The following is a 19,130-nucleotide window of genomic DNA, read 5'->3' as shown; positions in this document are numbered from 1 at the left end:
CAGATTGATGGATTTGTTATTTTGTCAACTTTGATGTTGATCATGTCAGTAAATGTCAATGGTATCACCTGAATGTGTGTGTGTGTGTGTGTGTGTGTGTGTGTGTGTGTGTGTGTGTACGTGTATCAGGTGAATAACCGACCATGAAGAGGGACCAGTCAGACATCTACCTGCCTCTCTTCCTACTCCTCTAGGAGATCATCCGTCTAGGAGAGCATTCTGCTCACCAACATATTTTCTACCACGCCAATAGGGGACTAATTATCTCAAGATGCCTCGTTTGGAAGACGTTGCCAACATTGCTCTGAGGGTGCCAAGCATCCTGGTGCTGGACTTGCTCTATAAGTGTGACATTGATAGCTTCACAGAGCACCTCAAGAACGAAGACATGCTCTTCAAATACAAATATGTTGTCTGGAACCTGTATTACCTAGGTATGTATTCATACACGTCAACTAATTCCCAAATGGCACCCCTATGGGCTCTGTTCAGAAGTAGTGCGCTATATAGGGAATAGGGTGCCATTTGGGACTCAACCATGACCATATCATCACATATTTCTCCAACGTGACTTTACCCTAACCATAGCCTGCATTTTTGAAGGTAGCATTTGTGTTCTGTCTTTCCTGAAACACACTATTTCAGTTTGGAGGAAAACCAGGGACGTGTTCACTAGCCAACCAAACAGAAGCAAATGGAACACAACAGGGAGGGACTTACCTGAATTTGCCCAATAGAAACTCAGTTTCGTTGCAAAACATTTTCTGTTTGTAGTAAAATATGCCATTTAGCAGACTCTTTTATCCAAAGCGACTTAGTCATGTGTGCATACATTTTACATACGGGTGGTCCTGGGAATCGAACCTTCTATCCTGTCATTGCAAGCCAAATGTTGCAAAAGGTTTTGCTACGGTGCAAACATTTTTGTTGTTGTGTGTGAATACACCCCCAGCTGTTTTGCTCTGTGTGTACCACTAACAGTGCTGTGTAACCTCCCGAGTGGCGCAGTGGTCTAAGGCACTGCATCGCAGTGATAGCTGTGCCACTAGAGATCCTGGTTCGATTCCAGGCTCTGCTTTAGCCGGCCGCAACCGGGAGACCAATGGGGCGGCGCACAATTGGCCCAGCGTCGTCCAGGGTAGGGGAGGGAATGGCCGGCAGGGAGGTAGCTCAGTTGGTAGAGCATGGCGTTTGCAACGCCAGGGTTGTGGATTCGTTTCCCACGGGGGGCCAGTATGAAAATAAAAAAGAATAATGTATGCACTAACTGTAAGTCGCTCTGGATAAGAGCGTCTGCTAAATAATGTAAATGTCTCTGTCCTCTTCCAGGTCATGTGGTGAACGTTGTGGTGTTAGTCTTGCCACTGAGACACATCATCAAGCTCTACCTCCACATCCTTACCACCCTGCTCTTTTACGTGGGACACCAGATCTCCAAGTGAGCGTCTACACTTCAAAACCACGCAGATAGATTTCAGCACTCAGAATCAAATCAGCTAAGGCTGTTTATTATGAGAGACTAGTGGGTCACAAAACCCAAAATGGCTGCCGTATACGGAGCGTGACAGCTGACCCTCATACTATATCTTCACAGTTCTTCCCCACGATGCAAATAGATGTTCTGTAGCTATACGGAGTGTGACAGCTTCTGTGACAGTTTGTACGTCTTGGGTCAATCTTATGAGAACAACTACACTTCCCAGAATGCTAGTAGAGCTTAATTGATCTCTTAAAAGATGATGTATGATTATCTACAAAGATTGCTAGAGAGGCTAACCGTCCTGTCTTAAGTTGACCGTTTCTCCTCTTTGGTCCAACTTTTTATAAAACCAGATATGAAAGATGTTTTCCTCTTGCTGTTGTTGTCATGGTGATTGACCATTCATGTGTTCTCCACAGGGACTATGTGCATGGAGAGGTGCAGTATGGGTATGATGGTGCCCTATACCTCGACTCTCTGGCCTTCCACCGCTTTGTCACTGCACTGACTAGTAAGTCACACACACTTGCCCATAGTTATTTTAGTCTAGCAGAAAAATACATGGATATCCTGACTGGCTGCTTTCCATGACAACTCACTGTACAAACCATAATATGTTCTCAAGTGCTCAATATGGCAATGTTCTCTCTCTCTCTCTCTCTCTCTCTCTCTCTCTCTCTCTCTCTCTCTCTCTCTCTCTCTCTCTCTCTCTCTCTCTCTCTCTCTCTCTCTCTCTCTCTCTCTCTCTCTCTCTCTCTCTCTCTCTCTCTCTCCTCCCTCTCTCTCTCTCTCTCTCTCTCTCTTCTCTCTCTCTCTCTCTCTCTCTCTCTCTCTCTCTCTCTCTCTCTCTCTCCCTCTCTCTCTCTCTCTCTCTCTCTCTTCTCCTCTCTCTCTCTCTCTCTCTCTCTCTCTCTCTCCTTCTCTTCTCTTTTCTCTCTTCTCTCTTCTCTCTCTCTTCTCTTCTCTCGTTTCTGTGCCCCTGTGTGTGTAGGTCAGATCATACTGAGTACATTGTGTGCCTTCCTCATGAAGACCAGGAAGGTGTGGCTGTTCTCTGCCTACCTGCTGCCCCTGTTGGCCCGTCTCTGTGCCATGCCCCACGACACCCTGCTATTGGTGAACTCCTTCTCCACGGCCCTGACTGGAATAGGTGTGGCCATGTTCCTCCTGTCCAATCAGTTCGTGCCATACCGGCTGGCCAGGGCAGCCTACTCTGAACTGCTACAACTGGAGGTACTGTTACTGACACGCCACAGTAATATCCTCTCCCTCTGTTTCTCTCTAACCCACAGTAATATCCTCTCCCTCTGTTTCTCTCTAACCCACAGTAATATCCTCTCTCTCTGTTTCTCTCTAACCCACAGTAATATCCTCTCTCTCTGTTTCTCTCTAACCCACAGTAATATCCTCTCCCTCTGTTTCTCTCTAACCCACCTACCCTCTACCCATCTCTGTTCACACATCACTATCCCACCCACGTTATTCCTCTCTCTCTCGCTTTCTCGCTCTCGCTCTCTCGCTCTCGCTCTCGCTCTCTCGCTCTCACTCTCTGTCTCTCGCGCTCAATGTATATGAAGTATTACATAAATGAACACTATGTTTGAGCAACAAAAATATTGTATAAAAAAGTATATATAAAATAATACACAAAAAAGTAAACATACAGCAACAATTGAATAACTAAATGTACAAGGGCTCATATGTATGAAATGGTGGGAGGTATATTATATTATGACAGACCAGGACATAATCGACCCACAGTGTTTAGATGGTCTTTCTTCTCTGACCTTCCATGTCTTTCTATGGTGTCCTGTCTCTATGGCCGGGCTATGGTCACTGAGGGTCACTCTCTGGGTTGGGCCAGTTGCTCTGAAGGGTCACTCTGGGTTGGGCCAGTTGCTCTGAAGGGTCACTCTCTGGGTTGGGCCAGTTGCTCTGAAGGGACACTCTCTGGGTTGGGCCAGTTGCTCTGAAGGGTCACTCTCTGGGTTGGGCCAGTTGCTCTGAAGGGACACTCTCTGGGTTGGGCCAGTTGCTCTGAAGGGACACTCTGGGTTGGGCCAGTTGCTCTGAAGGGACACTCTCTGGGTTGGGCCAGTTGCTCTGAAGGGACACTCTCTGGGTTGGGCCAGTTGCTCTGAAGGGACACTCTCTGGGTTGGGCCAGTTGCTCTGAAGGGACACTGGGTTGGGCCAGTTGCTCTGAAGGGACACTCTCTGGGTTGGGCCAGTTGCTCTGAAGGGTCACTCTCTGGGTTGGGCCAGTTGCTCTGAAGGGACACTCTCTGGGTTGGGCCAGTTGCTCTGAAGGGTCACTCTCTGGGTTGGGCCAGTTGCTCTGAAGGGTCACTCTCTGGGTTGGGCCAGTTGCTCTGAAGGGACACTGGGTTGGGCCAGTTGCTCTGAAGGGTCACTCTCTGAGTTGTCTTGGTCTTGTGTAGGATGCATTTGTACTCGGTCTCAGACAGTGAGGACTCGAGACCAGCGGAGTAAAAAGCTAATAATTATCAGCTTCCATTCAGTCAGCGCATAAAACCTCTTCGCCAAATGTTTACACTCCTTTTCTTGATACACTAATATCTTAACAACCTTATATATTATAGACATGTTTGATCAGTGGCGGACCTATAGGCCTTCAGTGTGTGACAGGTTGGTGATTCTGAAAGGACAGCAACCGTAATACCAGTGAACTCATGTAGGAGAGTGAACTTTTTGTAAAACACAAAGAGCCAGTGGTGTAGTGGAGGGTGTACTCAGGTATAAACCATATACCCACTGTTTCTTCAGTGCTTAGACTCACGTCTTAATCCCCACTGATGCGTATCAAAGTAGTGTAGTGGAGGTAGACGACTTATCAGTTATGTACTACAATAGAGAAATCATGCACAAAGTAGCCTACACAAATGACTATCGCCCCGTACCACTCACCTCTGTCATCATGAAGTGCTTTGAGAGACTAGTCAAGGATCATATCACCTCTACCTTACCTGTCACCCTAGACCCACTTCAATTTGCTTACCGCCCCAATAGATCCACAGAGGATGCAATCGCCATCACACTGCACACTGCCCTATCCTACCTGGACAAGAGGAATACCTATGTAAGAATGCTGTTCATTGACTATAGCTCAGCATTCAACACCATAGTACCCTCCAAGCTCATCATTAAGCTCGGGGCCCTGGGTCTGAACCCCACCCTGTGCAACTGGGTCCTGGACTTCCTGACGGGCCGCCCCCAGGTGGTGAAGGTAGGAAACAACATCTCCACTTCGCTGATCCTCAACACTGGGGCCCCACAAGGGTGCATGCTCAGCCCCCTCCTGTACTCCCTGTTCACCCATGACTGTGTGGCCAAGCACGCCTCCAACTCAATCATCAAGTTTGCAGACGACACAACAGTAGTAGGCTTGATTACCAACAATGACGAGACCGCCTACAGGGAGGAGGTGAGGGCTCTGGGAGTGTGGTGCCAGGAAAATAACCTCTCACTCAACATCAACAAAACAAAGGAGATGATCGTGGACTTCAGGAAACAGCAGAGGGTGCACCTCCCTATCCACATCGACGGGACCGCAGTGGAGAAGGTGGAAAGCTTCAAGTTCCTTGGCGTACACATCACTGACAAACTGAAATGGTCCACCCACGCAGACAGTGTGGTGAAGAAGGCGCAACAGAGCCTCTTCAACCTCAGGAGGCTGAAGAAATTTGGCAAACTACCCGCCCTCCAAGACACATACAGCACCCGATGTCACAGGAAAGCCAAAAAGATCATCAAGGACATCAACCACCCGAGCCACTGCCTGTTCACCCCGCTATCATCCAGAAGGCGAGGTCAGTACAGGTGCATCAAAGCTGGGACCGAGAGAATGAAAAACAGCTTCTATCTCAAGGCCATCAGACTGTTAAATAGCCATCACTAGTACATTAGAGGCTGCTGCTGCCTATTGAAATCACTGGCCACTTTAAGAAATGGAACACTAGTCACTTTAATAATGTTTCCATATCTTGCACTACTCATCTCATATGTATATACTGCATTCTATTCTATAATATTCTACTGTATCTTAGTCCATGCCGCTCTGTCATTGCTTGTCCATATATGTATATATTCTTAAATTCCATTCCTTACCTAGATTTGTGTGTATTGGGTATATGTTGTGAAATTGTTAGATATTACTTGTTAGATATTACTGCACTGTCGGAGCTAGAAGCACAAGCATTTCGCTACACCCGCTATAACATCTGCAAAACACGTGTATGTGACAAATACATTTTGATTTGATTTGACAATCGCAAAGCACGTGAAATATATTTACATGCACGCCGCACACAGCCTAATTTGGCAGAATAATATAATAATATAATATAATAATAATAATAATAATATAATAATATGCCATTTAGCAGACGCTTTTACGTATGGGTGGTCCCGGGGATCGAACCCACTACCCTGGCGTTACAAGAGCCATGCTCTACCAATTGAGCTACAGAGGACCACATGTCTGCAGGCAGCAAGAGTGGGCAGCTCTCAACTGGTTTTGGCATGGAGCAGCTCACAGAATAATGACATCGGTAGCTGGTAGGGTAGGAAAGACGTTTCAACTCATATCTACCAGTAAATGCTAACTAAGGCAACAATGGGTATGCAAATCAGGTATTGAAAAAGTTTAGTCCGAAGTGTTGGTTAGTAGGCTATTTGTGATGCGCGATTGTCATCATGAGCTGTTTGCATCAGGGGCGTAGACATGGATGGGCCTGGGTGGACAGAGGCCCACCCACTGGGTAGCCGGGCCCTGACAGGCCCACCCACTGGGGAGCCGGGCCCTGACAGGCCCACCCACTGGGGAGCCGGGCCCTGACAGGCCCACCCAATGGGGAGCCAGGCCCTGACAGGCCCACCCACTGGGGAGCCGGGCCCTGACAGGCCCACCCACTGGGTAGCCGGGCCCTGACAGGCCCACCCACTGGGTAGCCGGGCCCTGACAGGCCCACCCACTGGGGAGCCGGGCCCTGACAGGCCCACCCACTGGGAAGCCGGGCCCTGACAGGCCCACCCACTGGGGAGCCGGGCCCTGACAGGCCCACCCACTGGGGAGCCAGGCCCTGACAGGCCCACCCACTGGGGAGCCGGGCCCTGACAGCCAATCAGATTGATGTGGTTTAAGCATGGTTGTGGAGTTAGACCATCACATTCCTGTATTTCTTCTATTAAAAAAAAGTGTTATTTTGAGAGTGAAAATCTGAAAGAATCTATAGGAAAAAACATTGGAAAACAGGATTTCTCAAACAGGGTTCCTTTCCTTCGCTGGTCGGGCCTTTTGGGAACTTTTTGGCAGAAATTGAGTATACCCACTTCTCCAGGCACCACTACACCACTAGATAGGGCTGATGGAAAGACAGCAGTCACACACAGCATGATGTTAAAGACAGCAGTCACACACAGCAGGATGGAAAGACAGCAGTCACACACAGCAGGATGGAAAGACAGCAGTCACACAGCATGATGTTAAAGACAGCAGTCACACACAGCATGATGGAAAGACAGCAGTCACACAGCATGATGTTAAAGACAGCAGTCACACACAGCATGATGTTAAAGACAGCAGTCACACACAGCATGATGGAAAGACAGCAGTCACACACAGCATGATGGAAAGACAGCAGTCACACACAGCATGATGTTAAAGACAGCAGTCACACACAGCATGATGTTAAAGACAGCAGTCACACACAGCATGATGTTAAAGACAGCAGTCACACACAGCAGGATGGAAAGACAGCAGTCACACACAGCATGATGGAAAGACAGCAGTCACACACAGCAGGATGGAAAGACAGCAGTCACACACAGCATGATGTTAAAGACAGCAGTCACACACAGCATGATGTTAAAGACAGCAGTCACACACAGCATGATGTTAAAGACAGCAGTCACACACAGCATGATGTTAAAGACAGCAGTCACACACAGCATGATGGAAAGACAGCAGTCACACACAGCAGGATGGAAAGACAGCAGTCACACACAGCATGATGTTAAAGACAGCAGTCACACACAGCATGATGTTAAAGACAGCAGTCACACACAGCATGATGGAAAGACAGCAGTCACACACAGCATGATGGAAAGACAGCAGTCACACACAGCATGATGGAAAGACAGCAGTCACACACAGCATGATGTTAAAGACAGCAGTCACACACAGCATGATGTTAAAGACAGCAGTCACACAGAGCAGGATGGAAAGACAGCAGTCACACACAGCATGATGTTAAAGACAGCAGTCACACACAGCATGATGTTAAAGACAGCAGTCACACACAGCATGATGTTAAAGACAGCAGTCACACACAGCATGATGTTAAAGACAGCAGTCACACACAGCATGATGTTAAAGACAGCAGTCACACACAGCATGATGGAAAGACAGCAGTCACACACAGCATGATGGAAAGACAGCAGTCACACACAGCAGGATGGAAAGACAGCAGTCACACACAGCATGATGTTAAAGACAGCAGTCACACACAGCAGGATGGAAAGACAGCAGTCACACACAGCAGGATGGAAAGACAGCAGTCACACACAGCAGGATGGAAAGACAGCAGTCACACACAGCATGATGTTAAAGACAGCAGTCACACACAGCATGATGGAAAGACAGCAGTCACACACAGCATGATGGAAAGACAGCAGTCACACACAGCATGATGTTAAAGACAGCAGTCACACACAGCATGATGGAAGGACAGCAGTCACACACAGCAGGATGTTAAAGACAGCAGTCACACACAGCATGATGTTAAAGACAGCAGTCACACACAGCATGATGGAAGGACAGCAGTCACACACAGCATGATGGAAAGACAGCAGTCACACACAGCATGATGTTAAAGACAGCAGTCACACACAGCATGATGGAAAGACAGCAGTCACACACAGCAGGATGTTAAAGACAGCAGTCACACACAGCAGGATGTTAAAGACAGCAGTCACACACAGCAGGATGTTAAAGACAGCAGTCACACACAGCATGATGGAAAGACAGCAGTCACACACAGCATGATGGAAAGACAGCAGTCACACACAGCATGATGTTAAAGACAGCAGTCACACACAGCATGATGGAAAGACAGCAGTCACACACAGCATGATGGAAAGACAGCAGTCACACACAGCAGGATGGAAAGACAGCAGTCACACACAGCAGGATGGAAAGACAGCAGTCACACACAGCATGATGTTAAAGACAGCAGTCACACACAGCATGATGGAAAGACAGCAGTCACACACAGCAGGATGGAAAGACAGCAGTCACACACAGCATGATGTTAAAGACAGCAGTCACACACAGCATGATGGAAAGACAGCAGTCACACACAGCATGATGGAAAGACAGCAGTCACACACAGCATGATGTTAAAGACAGCAGTCACACACAGCATGATGGAAAGACAGCAGTCACACACAGCATGATGGAAAGACAGCAGTCACACACAGCATGATGTTAAAGACAGCAGTCACACAGCATGATGTTAAAGACAGCAGTCACACACAGCATGATGGAAAGACAGCAGTCACACACAGCATGATGTTAAAGACAGCAGTCACACAGCATGATGTTAAAGACAGCAGTCACACAGCATGATGTTAAAGACAGCAGTCACACAGCATGATGTTAAAGACAGCAGTCACACACAGCATGATGTTAAAGACAGCAGTCACACACAGCAGGATGGAAAGACAGCAGTCACACACAGCATGATGGAAAGACAGCAGTCACACACAGCATGATGGAAAGACAGCAGTCACACACAGCATGATGTTAAAGACAGCAGTCACACACAGCAGGATGGAAAGACAGCAGTCACACACAGCATGATGTTAAAGACAGCAGTCACACACAGCATGATGGAAAGACAGCAGTCACACACAGCATGATGGAAAGACAGCAGTCACACACAGCATGATGGAAAGACAGCAGTCACACACAGCATGATGGAAGGACAGCAGTCACACACAGCATGATGTTAAAGACAGCAGTCACACAGCATGATGTTAAAGACAGCAGTCACACAGCATGATGTTAAAGACAGCAGTCACACACAACATGATGGAAAGACAGCAGTCACACAGCAGGATGGAAAGACAGCAGTCACACACAGCATGATGGAAAGACAGCAGTCACACACAGCATGATGGAAAGACAGCAGTCACACACAGCATGATGGAAAGACAGCAGTCACACACAGCATGATGTTAAAGACAGCAGTCACACAGCATGATGTTAAAGACAGCAGTCACACACAGCATGATGGAAGGACAGTAGTCACACACAGCATGATGTTAAAGACAGCAGTCACACAGCATGATGTTAAAGACAGCAGTCACACAGCATGATGTTAAAGACAGCAGTCACACACAGCATGATGTTAAAGACAGCAGTCACACACAGCATGATGGAAAGACAGCAGTCACACACAGCATGATGGAAAGACAGCAGTCACACACAGCATGATGGAAAGACAGCAGTCACACACAGCATGATGGAAAGACAGCAGTCACACACAGCATGATGTTAAAGACAGCAGTCACACACAGCAGGATGGAAGGACAGCAGTCACACACAGCAGGATGTTAAAGACAGCAGTCACACACAGCATGATGTTAAAGACAGCAGTCACACACAACATGATGGAAAGACAGCAGTCACACACAGCATGATGTTAAAGACAGCAGTCACACACAGCAGGATGGAAAGACAGCAGTCACACACAGCATGATGGAAAGACAGCAGTCACACACAGCATGATGGAAAGACAGCAGTCACACACAGCAGGATGGAAAGACAGCAGTCACACACAGCATGATGTTAAAGACAGCAGTCACACACAACATGATGGAAAGACAGCAGTCACACAGCAGGATGGAAAGACAGCAGTCACACACAGCATGATGGAAAGACAGCAGTCACACACAGCATGATGGAAAGACAGCAGTCACACACAGCATGATGTTAAAGACAGCAGTCACACAGCATGATGTTAAAGACAGCAGTCACACAGCATGATGTTAAAGACAGCAGTCACACACAGCATGATGTTAAAGACAGCAGTCACACAGCATGATGGAAAGACAGCAGTCACACACAGCATGATGTTAAAGACAGCAGTCACACACAGCATGATGTTAAAGACAGCAGTCACACACAGAATGATGGAAAGACAGCAGTCACACACAGCATGATGGAAAGACAGCAGTCACACACAGCATGATGTTAAAGACAGCAGTCACACACAGCATGATGTTAAAGACAGCAGTCACACACAGCATGATGTTAAAGACAGCAGTCACACACAGCATGATGTTAAAGACAGCAGTCACACACAGCAGGATGGAAAGACAGCAGTCACACACAGCATGATGGAAAGACAGCAGTCACACACAGCAGGATGGAAAGACAGCAGTCACACAGCATGATGTTAAAGACAGCAGTCACACACAGCATGATGTTAAAGACAGAAGTCACACACAGCATGATGTTAAAGACAGCAGTCACACACAGCATGATGGAAAGACAGCAGTCACACACAGCATGATGGAAAGACAGCAGTCACACACAGCATGATGTTAAAGACAGCAGTCACACAGCATGATGGAAAGACAGCAGTCACACACAGCATGATGGAAAGACAGCAGTCACACACAGCATGATGGAAAGACAGCAGTCACACACAGCATGATGTTAAAGACAGCAGTCACACACAGCATGATGTTAAAGACAGCAGTCACACACAGCATGATGTTAAAGACAGCAGTCACACACAGCATGATGGAAAGACAGCAGTCACACACAGCATGATGGAAAGACAGCAGTCACACACAGCATGATGTTAAAGACAGCAGTCACACACAGCATGATGTTAAAGACAGCAGTCACACACAGCAGGATGGAAAGACAGCAGTCACACACAGCATGATGGAAAGACAGCAGTCACACACAGCAGGATGGAAAGACAGCAGTCACACACAGCATGATGTTAAAGACAGCAGTCACACACAGCATGATGTTAAAGACAGCAGTCACACACAGCATGATGTTAAAGACAGCAGTCACACACAGCATGATGGAAAGACAGCAGTCACACACAGCATGATGGAAAGACAGCAGTCACACACAGCATGATGTTAAAGGATAAACAGTCCATAAACTCAGACATAATAAGCCAGTAGGTCCCAATCATAAGAATACAAAAACACGACCATTAAGCATTTCCCAATAGAAATGTACAACTATTACTTCCCATTGCAACAAACATTTAACGTTTAGCGCACAAAGAAACCAGTGACCTAAAGTATAAAGTGGAACTGACAGCGTTTTAACTACTTTGCAGATATGAAACAGACAATCATAATATCAATTTAAAAATAGGTTATATTTTACTCAACGTTCCATGACGTACACTAAAGGCATTGTTGGCAGAATAGATGGATGCAGTCCAATGCATGATTAATATAATTCACCAATACATTTCTTGGTAGTCCAAAGAAATATTGATAAAAGGTTGTAAATCTGCTCTGGTAAATTGTTTGCTGCCATTCGGGATGCAGTTTCAATAACTAAATATTCTGGACGAAAACTAAAGAATGTAACTAAGGCTGGGAATGTCAATACAATCAAACTAGCAAGAGCAATGATCACAAGTCAGTCATAACGTGGCTAACAGGCTAGCCTATCTATTTATGTAGCAAGCTAAAAATACGGAGCCTAACGTTAGCTAGATAGCTAGCTAGCTGCTAAGAGGATATAATGTCATGCCATTGGAGGAGTGGGTGAGTGACTGACTTTTTACCATCATATCGTTTTTCGGTGGCTACACAACGCTAGAGATGCAGGTGTCATTTGGTTAGCTAGCAAGAACTTGAATGACTGTTATCCAGTTAGCATCTCTCTTGGGTTCGCAAATTCACTCTGGCTATCTACTCCGATTTCAGAGCACTCTCGTCTGAGTGTGCCAGAGCGCAGAACAACTGATGAATTTAGGAATGTGCAACACCCGCTGAATATGGCCGGTGTCAGTAAACGTAGATGAAAAAAGTAATAGTTAGCCAAGAACGCTCTAGATCACATGTAAACAGCCTAACCAGCTCTGCTACGGTGAGTAAAATGGTCAGAGTGAGGTGTTCTCTCATTTGTGTCTGGAAGTAGCTAGCTAGCTAGCCAACTCTAGCCAGTTAGCTTGGGTGCTTGGTTGGGACAAGCATGCATTGGCAGGCAAGCAGCAGAAGGACGAGCAGGCTACAATTCCCCATTCGTTTATCAGTGCAATTTTGACAGTTTGAGAGGGTTATCTAATGTTCCTTCATTAGACTTTAGCTCCTCTTGCTCTGGCTAGCATGAGTTGTTGATCTTGTTGTTGATGTGCATCACTGAGGGAGAGAGAGCCTACCTTTTCATGGTTGTTTGATCAATTGGACTGTGAAGTTCCCAAATGTAAGAGGACTCCCGTGGTATTTCCATATTTGCAGAAATCCATTCAAGTGTATTTTGTGGCTTTTGGCGAATGGTTTCTAATGATCTAAAGTTGCGCAGTTGCAACTGCCTGTAAACACACAGTCCAGTTCAAAGTGGATGATGGCAGGCCCGTGTGGCAAATGGCTTGTTTGTATTAAGGCCTACTATAGCTCTGATTGGCTATAGCGCACCGGTCGGCATGGACTCCGGTCCTGGACAAGACAGATGTTTTTATTCGGTTTTATTCACTGCAGTGTCTATTAATTGTCCAAACACACGGCCGCTTTCCCACTCTATATTGCTATAGAATTTTCACAAATGCCTTAATTTCCAAACATTCTAAGAATTTATGAACATGACCATATTTGGTCGCTTGTCAATTTTTTTTTTAAAGTGTAATATTCTTCCTGGGGGTACTGCTGGAACTGATTTTAATAAGATTTCATGTTGCTAAAATGGCAGGAGGTTAGGAAGTGCAGCTCAGTTTCCACCTCATTTTTGCACATAGCCTGTCTTCTTTTGAGAGCCAGGTCTGCCTACTTTCTCAATAGCAAGGCTACGCTCACTGAGTCTGTACATAGTCAAAGCTTTCCTTAAGTTTGGGTCAGTCACAGTGGTCAGGTATTCTGCCACTGTGTACTCTCGGTTTAGGGCCAAATAGCATTCTAGTTTGCTCTGTTTTTTTGTAAATTCTTTCCAATGTGTCAAGTAATTATCTTTTTGTTTTCTCATGATTTGGTTGGGTCTAATTGTCTTGCTGTCCTGGGGCTCTGTGGGGTCTGTTTGTGTTTGTGAACAGAGCTCCAGGACCAGCTTGCTTAGGGGACTCTTCTCCAGGTTAATTTCTCTGTAGGTGATGGCTTTGTTATGGAAGGTTTGGGAATCGCTTCCTTTTAGGTGGTTGTAGAATTTAACGGCTCTTTTCTGGATTCTGATAATTAGCGGGTATCGGCCTAATTCTGCTCTGCATGCAATATTTGATGTTTTACATTGTACACTGAGGATATTTTTGCAGAATTCTTCATGCAGAGTCTCAATTTGGTGTTTGTCCCATTTTGTGAATTATTGGGTGGTGAGCGGACCCCAGACCTCAGAACCATAAAGGGAAATGGGTTCTATAACTGATTCAAGTATTTTTAGCCAGATCCTAATTGGTATGTCGAATTATATGTTCCTTTTGATGGCATAGAAGGCCCTTCTTGCCTTGACTCTAAGATCGTTCACAGCTTTGTGGAAGTTACCTGTGGCGCTGATGTTTAGGCCGAGGTAGGTATTGTTTTTTGTGTGCTCTAGGGCAACGGTGTCTAGATGGAATTTGTATTTGTGGTCCTGGCAACTGGACCATTTTTTTAACACCATTATTTTTGTCTTACTGAGATTTACTGTCAGGGCCCAGGTCTGACAGAATCTGTGCAGAAGATCTAGGTGCTGCTGTAGGCCCTCCTTGGTTGGTGACAGAAGCACCAGATCATCAGCAAACAGTAGACATTTTACTTCAGATTTTAGTAGGTTGAGGCCGGGTGCTGCAGACTGTTCTAGTGCCCTCGCCAATTCGTTGATATATATGTTGAAGAGGGTGGGGCTTAAACTGCATCCCTGTCTCACCCCACGGCCCTGTGGAAAGAAATGTGTGTGTTTTTTGCCCATTTTAACGGCACACTTGTTGTTTGTGTACATGGATTTTATAATGTCGTATGTTTTCCCCCAACCCCACTTTCCATCAATTTGTATAGCAGACCCTCATGCCAAATTGAGTCAAAAGCTTTTTTGAAATCAGCAAAGCATGAGAAGACTTTGCCTTTGTTTTGGTTTGTTTGTTTGTCAATTAGGGTGTGCAGGGTGAATACGTGGTCTGTCGTACGGTAATTTGGTAAAAAGCCAATTTGACATTTGCTCAGTACGTTGTTTTCACTGAGTCTGCTGTTAATGATAATGCAGAGGATTTTCCCAAGGTTGCTGTTGACGCATATCCCACGGTAGTTATTGGGGTCAAATTTGTCTCCACTTTTGTGGATTGGGGTGATCAGTCCTTGGTTTCAAATATTGGGGAAGATGTCAGAGCTAAGAATGATGTTAAAGAGTTGAAGTACAGCCAATTGGAATTTGTGGTCTATATATTTGATAATTTAATTGAGGAAACCATCAACCCCACAGGCCTTTTTGGGTTGGAGGGTTTGTATTTTGTCCTGCAGTTCATTCAATGTAATTGGAGAATCCAGTGGGTTCTGGTAGTCTTTAATAGTTGATTGTAAGATTTGTATTTGATCTCTCTCTTGCTCATTGATCTCTTTCTCTTCTCTCTCTCTTCTCTCTCTCTCTCTCTGTCTCTCTCTCGCTCTGTCTCTCTCTCTCTCTCTCTCTCTGTGTCTCTCTCTCTCTCTGTCTCTCTCAGGTGGTAGAGCTGTATAGACTCCTAGCGGTGGCTATCTCCCTCTGGAATCAGTTTGCAGTGCCAGTGCTGTTCAGCGTGTTCTGGTCTGTGCTGTTTGTGGTCCAGCTGTACTCTAACTTCACGGCCAACAATACATCAGGCAGCCATGAGGGGGTGCTGTTCTTCCTCCTCAAAAGGTACACTCCATAGAGAGAGATACATGCTAAATTCCAGGTAACTTTCCCAAAATTCCCAGGTTTTCCAGAAATCCTGGTTGGAAGATTCCCAGAATAAGGAGGCAATACGTAGGAAATCCAGGAATCCTCCAACTGTTTTTTTGGGGAAAACCTTGGAATTTGGGGAAAGCTGCAACCTTCTGTTTCCACCTCCACCACCATGACTGGTACAGTCCATAGAGATACATTTAACTCAACCACTCATATTCTGGGGAGAAATGTGTATTGAGTCTCCTGTAGTTACCAGTATGTGTATCTACAGTGCCTTCAGAAAGTATTCACACCCCTTGACTTTTTTTTCCACATTTTGTTGTGTTACAGCCAGAATTTAAAATTGATTACATTGAGATTTTGTTGTCACTGGCCTGCACACAATACCCCATAATGTCAAAGTGGAATTATGTTTAAAAGTATTCAACCCCTTTGTAATGGCAAGCCTAAATAACTTCAGGAGTAAAAATGTGACCGACTGGCTTGATTCGGTCTTATGTAGCAACATTTTAAATTGTGTTTTTTCCATTGGATAAAAGTAGAAAATGGTATATCATACACTACAGTTGAGGAACAATGGGAAAGTAATTCTGCTTTGAAAGTTGATAAACTTGTAACCTCACTTTTGAGAAAATTGTCCTTGAATATTTTGGTAAACCTACTGGAGAGCTCTTCTTTGTCTCCACCCATTCAGCATCGTTCACACCCACTAAAGCCTTAGCCCCACCCATCTCTTTAAGGATTCACGTCTGAGGCTATGTACCAAACAACCAAGACTAAAGGCTGGTTTATACTACGGGTGTGTTCGTAAATTCAATCTAGAGTGCAAGAGTGTTCTCTGGGCGTTCGTAAACTCAGAGCGTTGTCAGATTGTCCGTTTGTAAATTCAGAGCGTTTCGCTCTCGGAGCGTTCAGAGCGCACACTGGACGCTCTAGCCAAGGAGTAGGGTTGATCCGAGCGTTCTGACCACACAACGGCAGTCAAGCACCCAAGCTAATTGGCTAACGTTGGCTAGCTTGCTAACCACTTCCAGACACAAATGAGAGAACAGCTCACTCTGACCATTTTACTTGCCTTAGCAGAGCTGGTTAGGCCGTTTTTTTTGCCAATGTTTACTGACACCGGCCATATTCAAACGGGTGTTGAGCGTTGGTAAATTAATCAGTTGTTCTGCGCTCTGGCACACTCAGACGAGAGTGCTCTGACATCGGAGTAGATGGCCAGAGCGAATTTACCGACAGTTGTCGCAGTGACATCATGAACGTTCTATTGAAATGGTTACTTCCATAGTGGAGTCTTTTTGTTTAGACATGTAGCTAGCTAGCTAAACAATGAACCAGATTCCCAACATAGTGGAGTCTATTGTTTAGACATGTAGCTAGCTAGCTAAACAATTAACCATATGCCCAACTCATAACGTTACTACCCTGCATGAATAAAAATAAATGGAATAGAACTGAGCACAGGCAAAAACCCAGAGGAAAACCTGGTTTAGTCTGATTTTCCAACAGACACTGGGAGATGAATTCACCTTTCAGCAGGACAATAACCTAAAACACAAGGCCAAATAAATATACACTGGAGTTGCTTACCGAGACGACATTGAATGATCCTGAGTGGCCTAGTTACAGTTTCGTCTTAAAGATGCAGAAATTGCTCCAACATTTCCTGGTTGGTAAAATTCGAATAGTTTGCCTAATTTCAGTTTATGTGACAAAACAAGCAAATATGCTGTAGAGAATCATTGTACTGAACTAAACCGCTGTGAAATATATTTACAAAACCTAAAGTAAAAGACACGAAAATGAAACTTAAGAACGGAAAGCATAGAAATAGTGCACAAAGAACAGATCTACCGCTTCTTAGACTTGCTTTCAATGAGAATGACAGATCTATAAAACATTTCTATGTGCATTTGGTCACGTCGCCCAAAAAGTTACATATTGCAGCTTTATATCGGCTTGAAAATGGCTGTCTAGCAATGATCAACAACCAACTTGACAGAGCTTGAAGAATTGTAAAAAGAATAATGGGCAAATGTTGCACAATCCATGTGTGGAAAGCTCTTAGAGACTTACCCAGAAAGACTCACAGCTGTAATCGCTGCCGAAGGGGATTCTAACGTCTATTGATTGACTCAGGGTTGAATACTTATGTAAATGAGATAGTGTTTTATTTTTCATTAATCTTTTAGAAAGGTTAGAATTTTCCGTCCACTTATTACTTTGTGTAGATCGTTGACAAAAAATGACAATTAAATCCATTTTAATACAACCAAATGTGGAAAAAGTCAAGGGGTGTGAATACTTTCTGAAGGCACTGTACAGACTGAACCAAGCAGATACATCGTCTATAAAGAACATCAATATAAAGAACATCAATATAAAGAAGATGATCAACGTATGTGTTTGTAGCTACACCTTAATGTGTCTGTCTCCCTGTCTGTCTTCCTGTCTGTCTGTCTTCCTGTCTGTCTGTCTCTCTGTCTGGCTCCCTTTCTGTCTGCCTGTCTGCCTGTCTGCCTGTCTGCCTGTCTGTCTGTCTGTCTGCCTCCCTGTCTGCCTGCCTGTATGTCTGCCTGTCTGTCTGTCTCCCTGTCTGTCTGTCTCCCTGTCTGTCTGTCTCCCTGTCTGTCTGTCTCTGTCTGTCTGTGTCTCCCTCCCTCCCTCCCTCCCTCCCTCCCTCCCTCCCTCCCTCCCCCTCCGTCCGTCTGTCTGTCTGTCTGTCTGTCTGTGTTCTCTCCCTCCCTCCCTCCCTCCCTCCCTCCCCCCTCCGTCCGTCTGTCTGTCTGTCTGTGTTCTCTCCCTCCCTCCCTCCCTCCTCCCTCCCTCCCTCCCTCCCTCCCTCCCTCCCTCCCTCCGTCCGTCCGTCCGTCCCGTCCGCCTGTCTGTCTGTGTTCTCTCCCTCCCTCCCTCCCTCCCTCCCTCCCTCCCTCCTCCCTCCCTCCCCCCTCCGTCCGTCTGTCTGTCTGTCTGTGTTCTCTCCCTCCCTCCCTCCCTCCCTCCCTCCCTCCCCCCCTCCGTCCGTCTGTCTGTCTGTCTGTGTTCTCTCCCTCCCTCCCTCCCTCCCTCCCCCCTCCGTCCGTCTGTCTGTCTGTCTGTGTTCTCTCCCTCCCTCCCTCCCTCCCTCCCTCCCTCCCTCCCTCCCTCCCTCCCTCCGTCCGTCCGTCCGTCCGCCTGTCTGTCTGTGTTCCCTCCCTCCTCCCTCCCTCCCTCCCTCCCTCCCTCCGTCCGTCCGTCCGTCCGCCTGTCTGTCTGTGTTCTCTCTCTCCCTCCCTCCCTCCCTCCCTCCCTCCCTCCCTCCCTCCCCTCCGTCCCGCTCCGTCGTCCGTCCGTCCGTCCGTCCGTCCCTCCCTCCGTCCCTCCGTCTGTCTGTCTGTGTTCTCTCCTCAGTGTCTCTGAGTGCTGTGCCACGCCCTACTCCCTGCTGGGCCTGACGTCTGTGGTGTCTTACCTGGCCCTGGGGCTGCTCAGCTTCACCAAGTTCTACCTGGGGGGTTACACTGCAGTACAGAATGACAACGTGATGCACAGGTGA

General features: G+C 46.3%; 1 protein-coding gene across 2 annotated transcripts in view; it reads left to right on the top strand.

Moving 5' to 3' along the window:
• The window catches only part of zmp:0000000662 (RING finger protein 145), a 35,484-nt gene that overhangs the window by 536 nt on the left and 15,818 nt on the right, over window positions 1-19,130 (top strand). The window contains exons 2-7 of one of the 2 annotated variants that reach the window (XM_041854455.2): window positions 195-434; window positions 1,330-1,438; window positions 1,900-1,991; window positions 2,472-2,713; window positions 15,387-15,562; window positions 18,986-19,126. In XM_041854455.2, coding sequence (XP_041710389.2) covers window positions 272-434; window positions 1,330-1,438; window positions 1,900-1,991; window positions 2,472-2,713; window positions 15,387-15,562; window positions 18,986-19,126 — 923 coding nt within the window. In that variant the 5' untranslated portion in view covers window positions 195-271. Of the gene's footprint in view, window positions 1-129; window positions 435-1,329; window positions 1,439-1,899; window positions 1,992-2,471; window positions 2,714-15,386; window positions 15,563-18,985; window positions 19,127-19,130 lie in introns of both variants that reach the window. The other variant, XM_041854454.2, reaches the window with a different exon arrangement.

This window comes from Coregonus clupeaformis, chromosome 29 (assembly GCF_020615455.1).
Source record: "Coregonus clupeaformis isolate EN_2021a chromosome 29, ASM2061545v1, whole genome shotgun sequence".
Lineage (NCBI taxonomy): Eukaryota > Metazoa > Chordata > Actinopteri > Salmoniformes > Salmonidae > Coregonus > Coregonus clupeaformis.
This window is presented reverse-complemented; position numbering and strand designations above follow the sequence as displayed.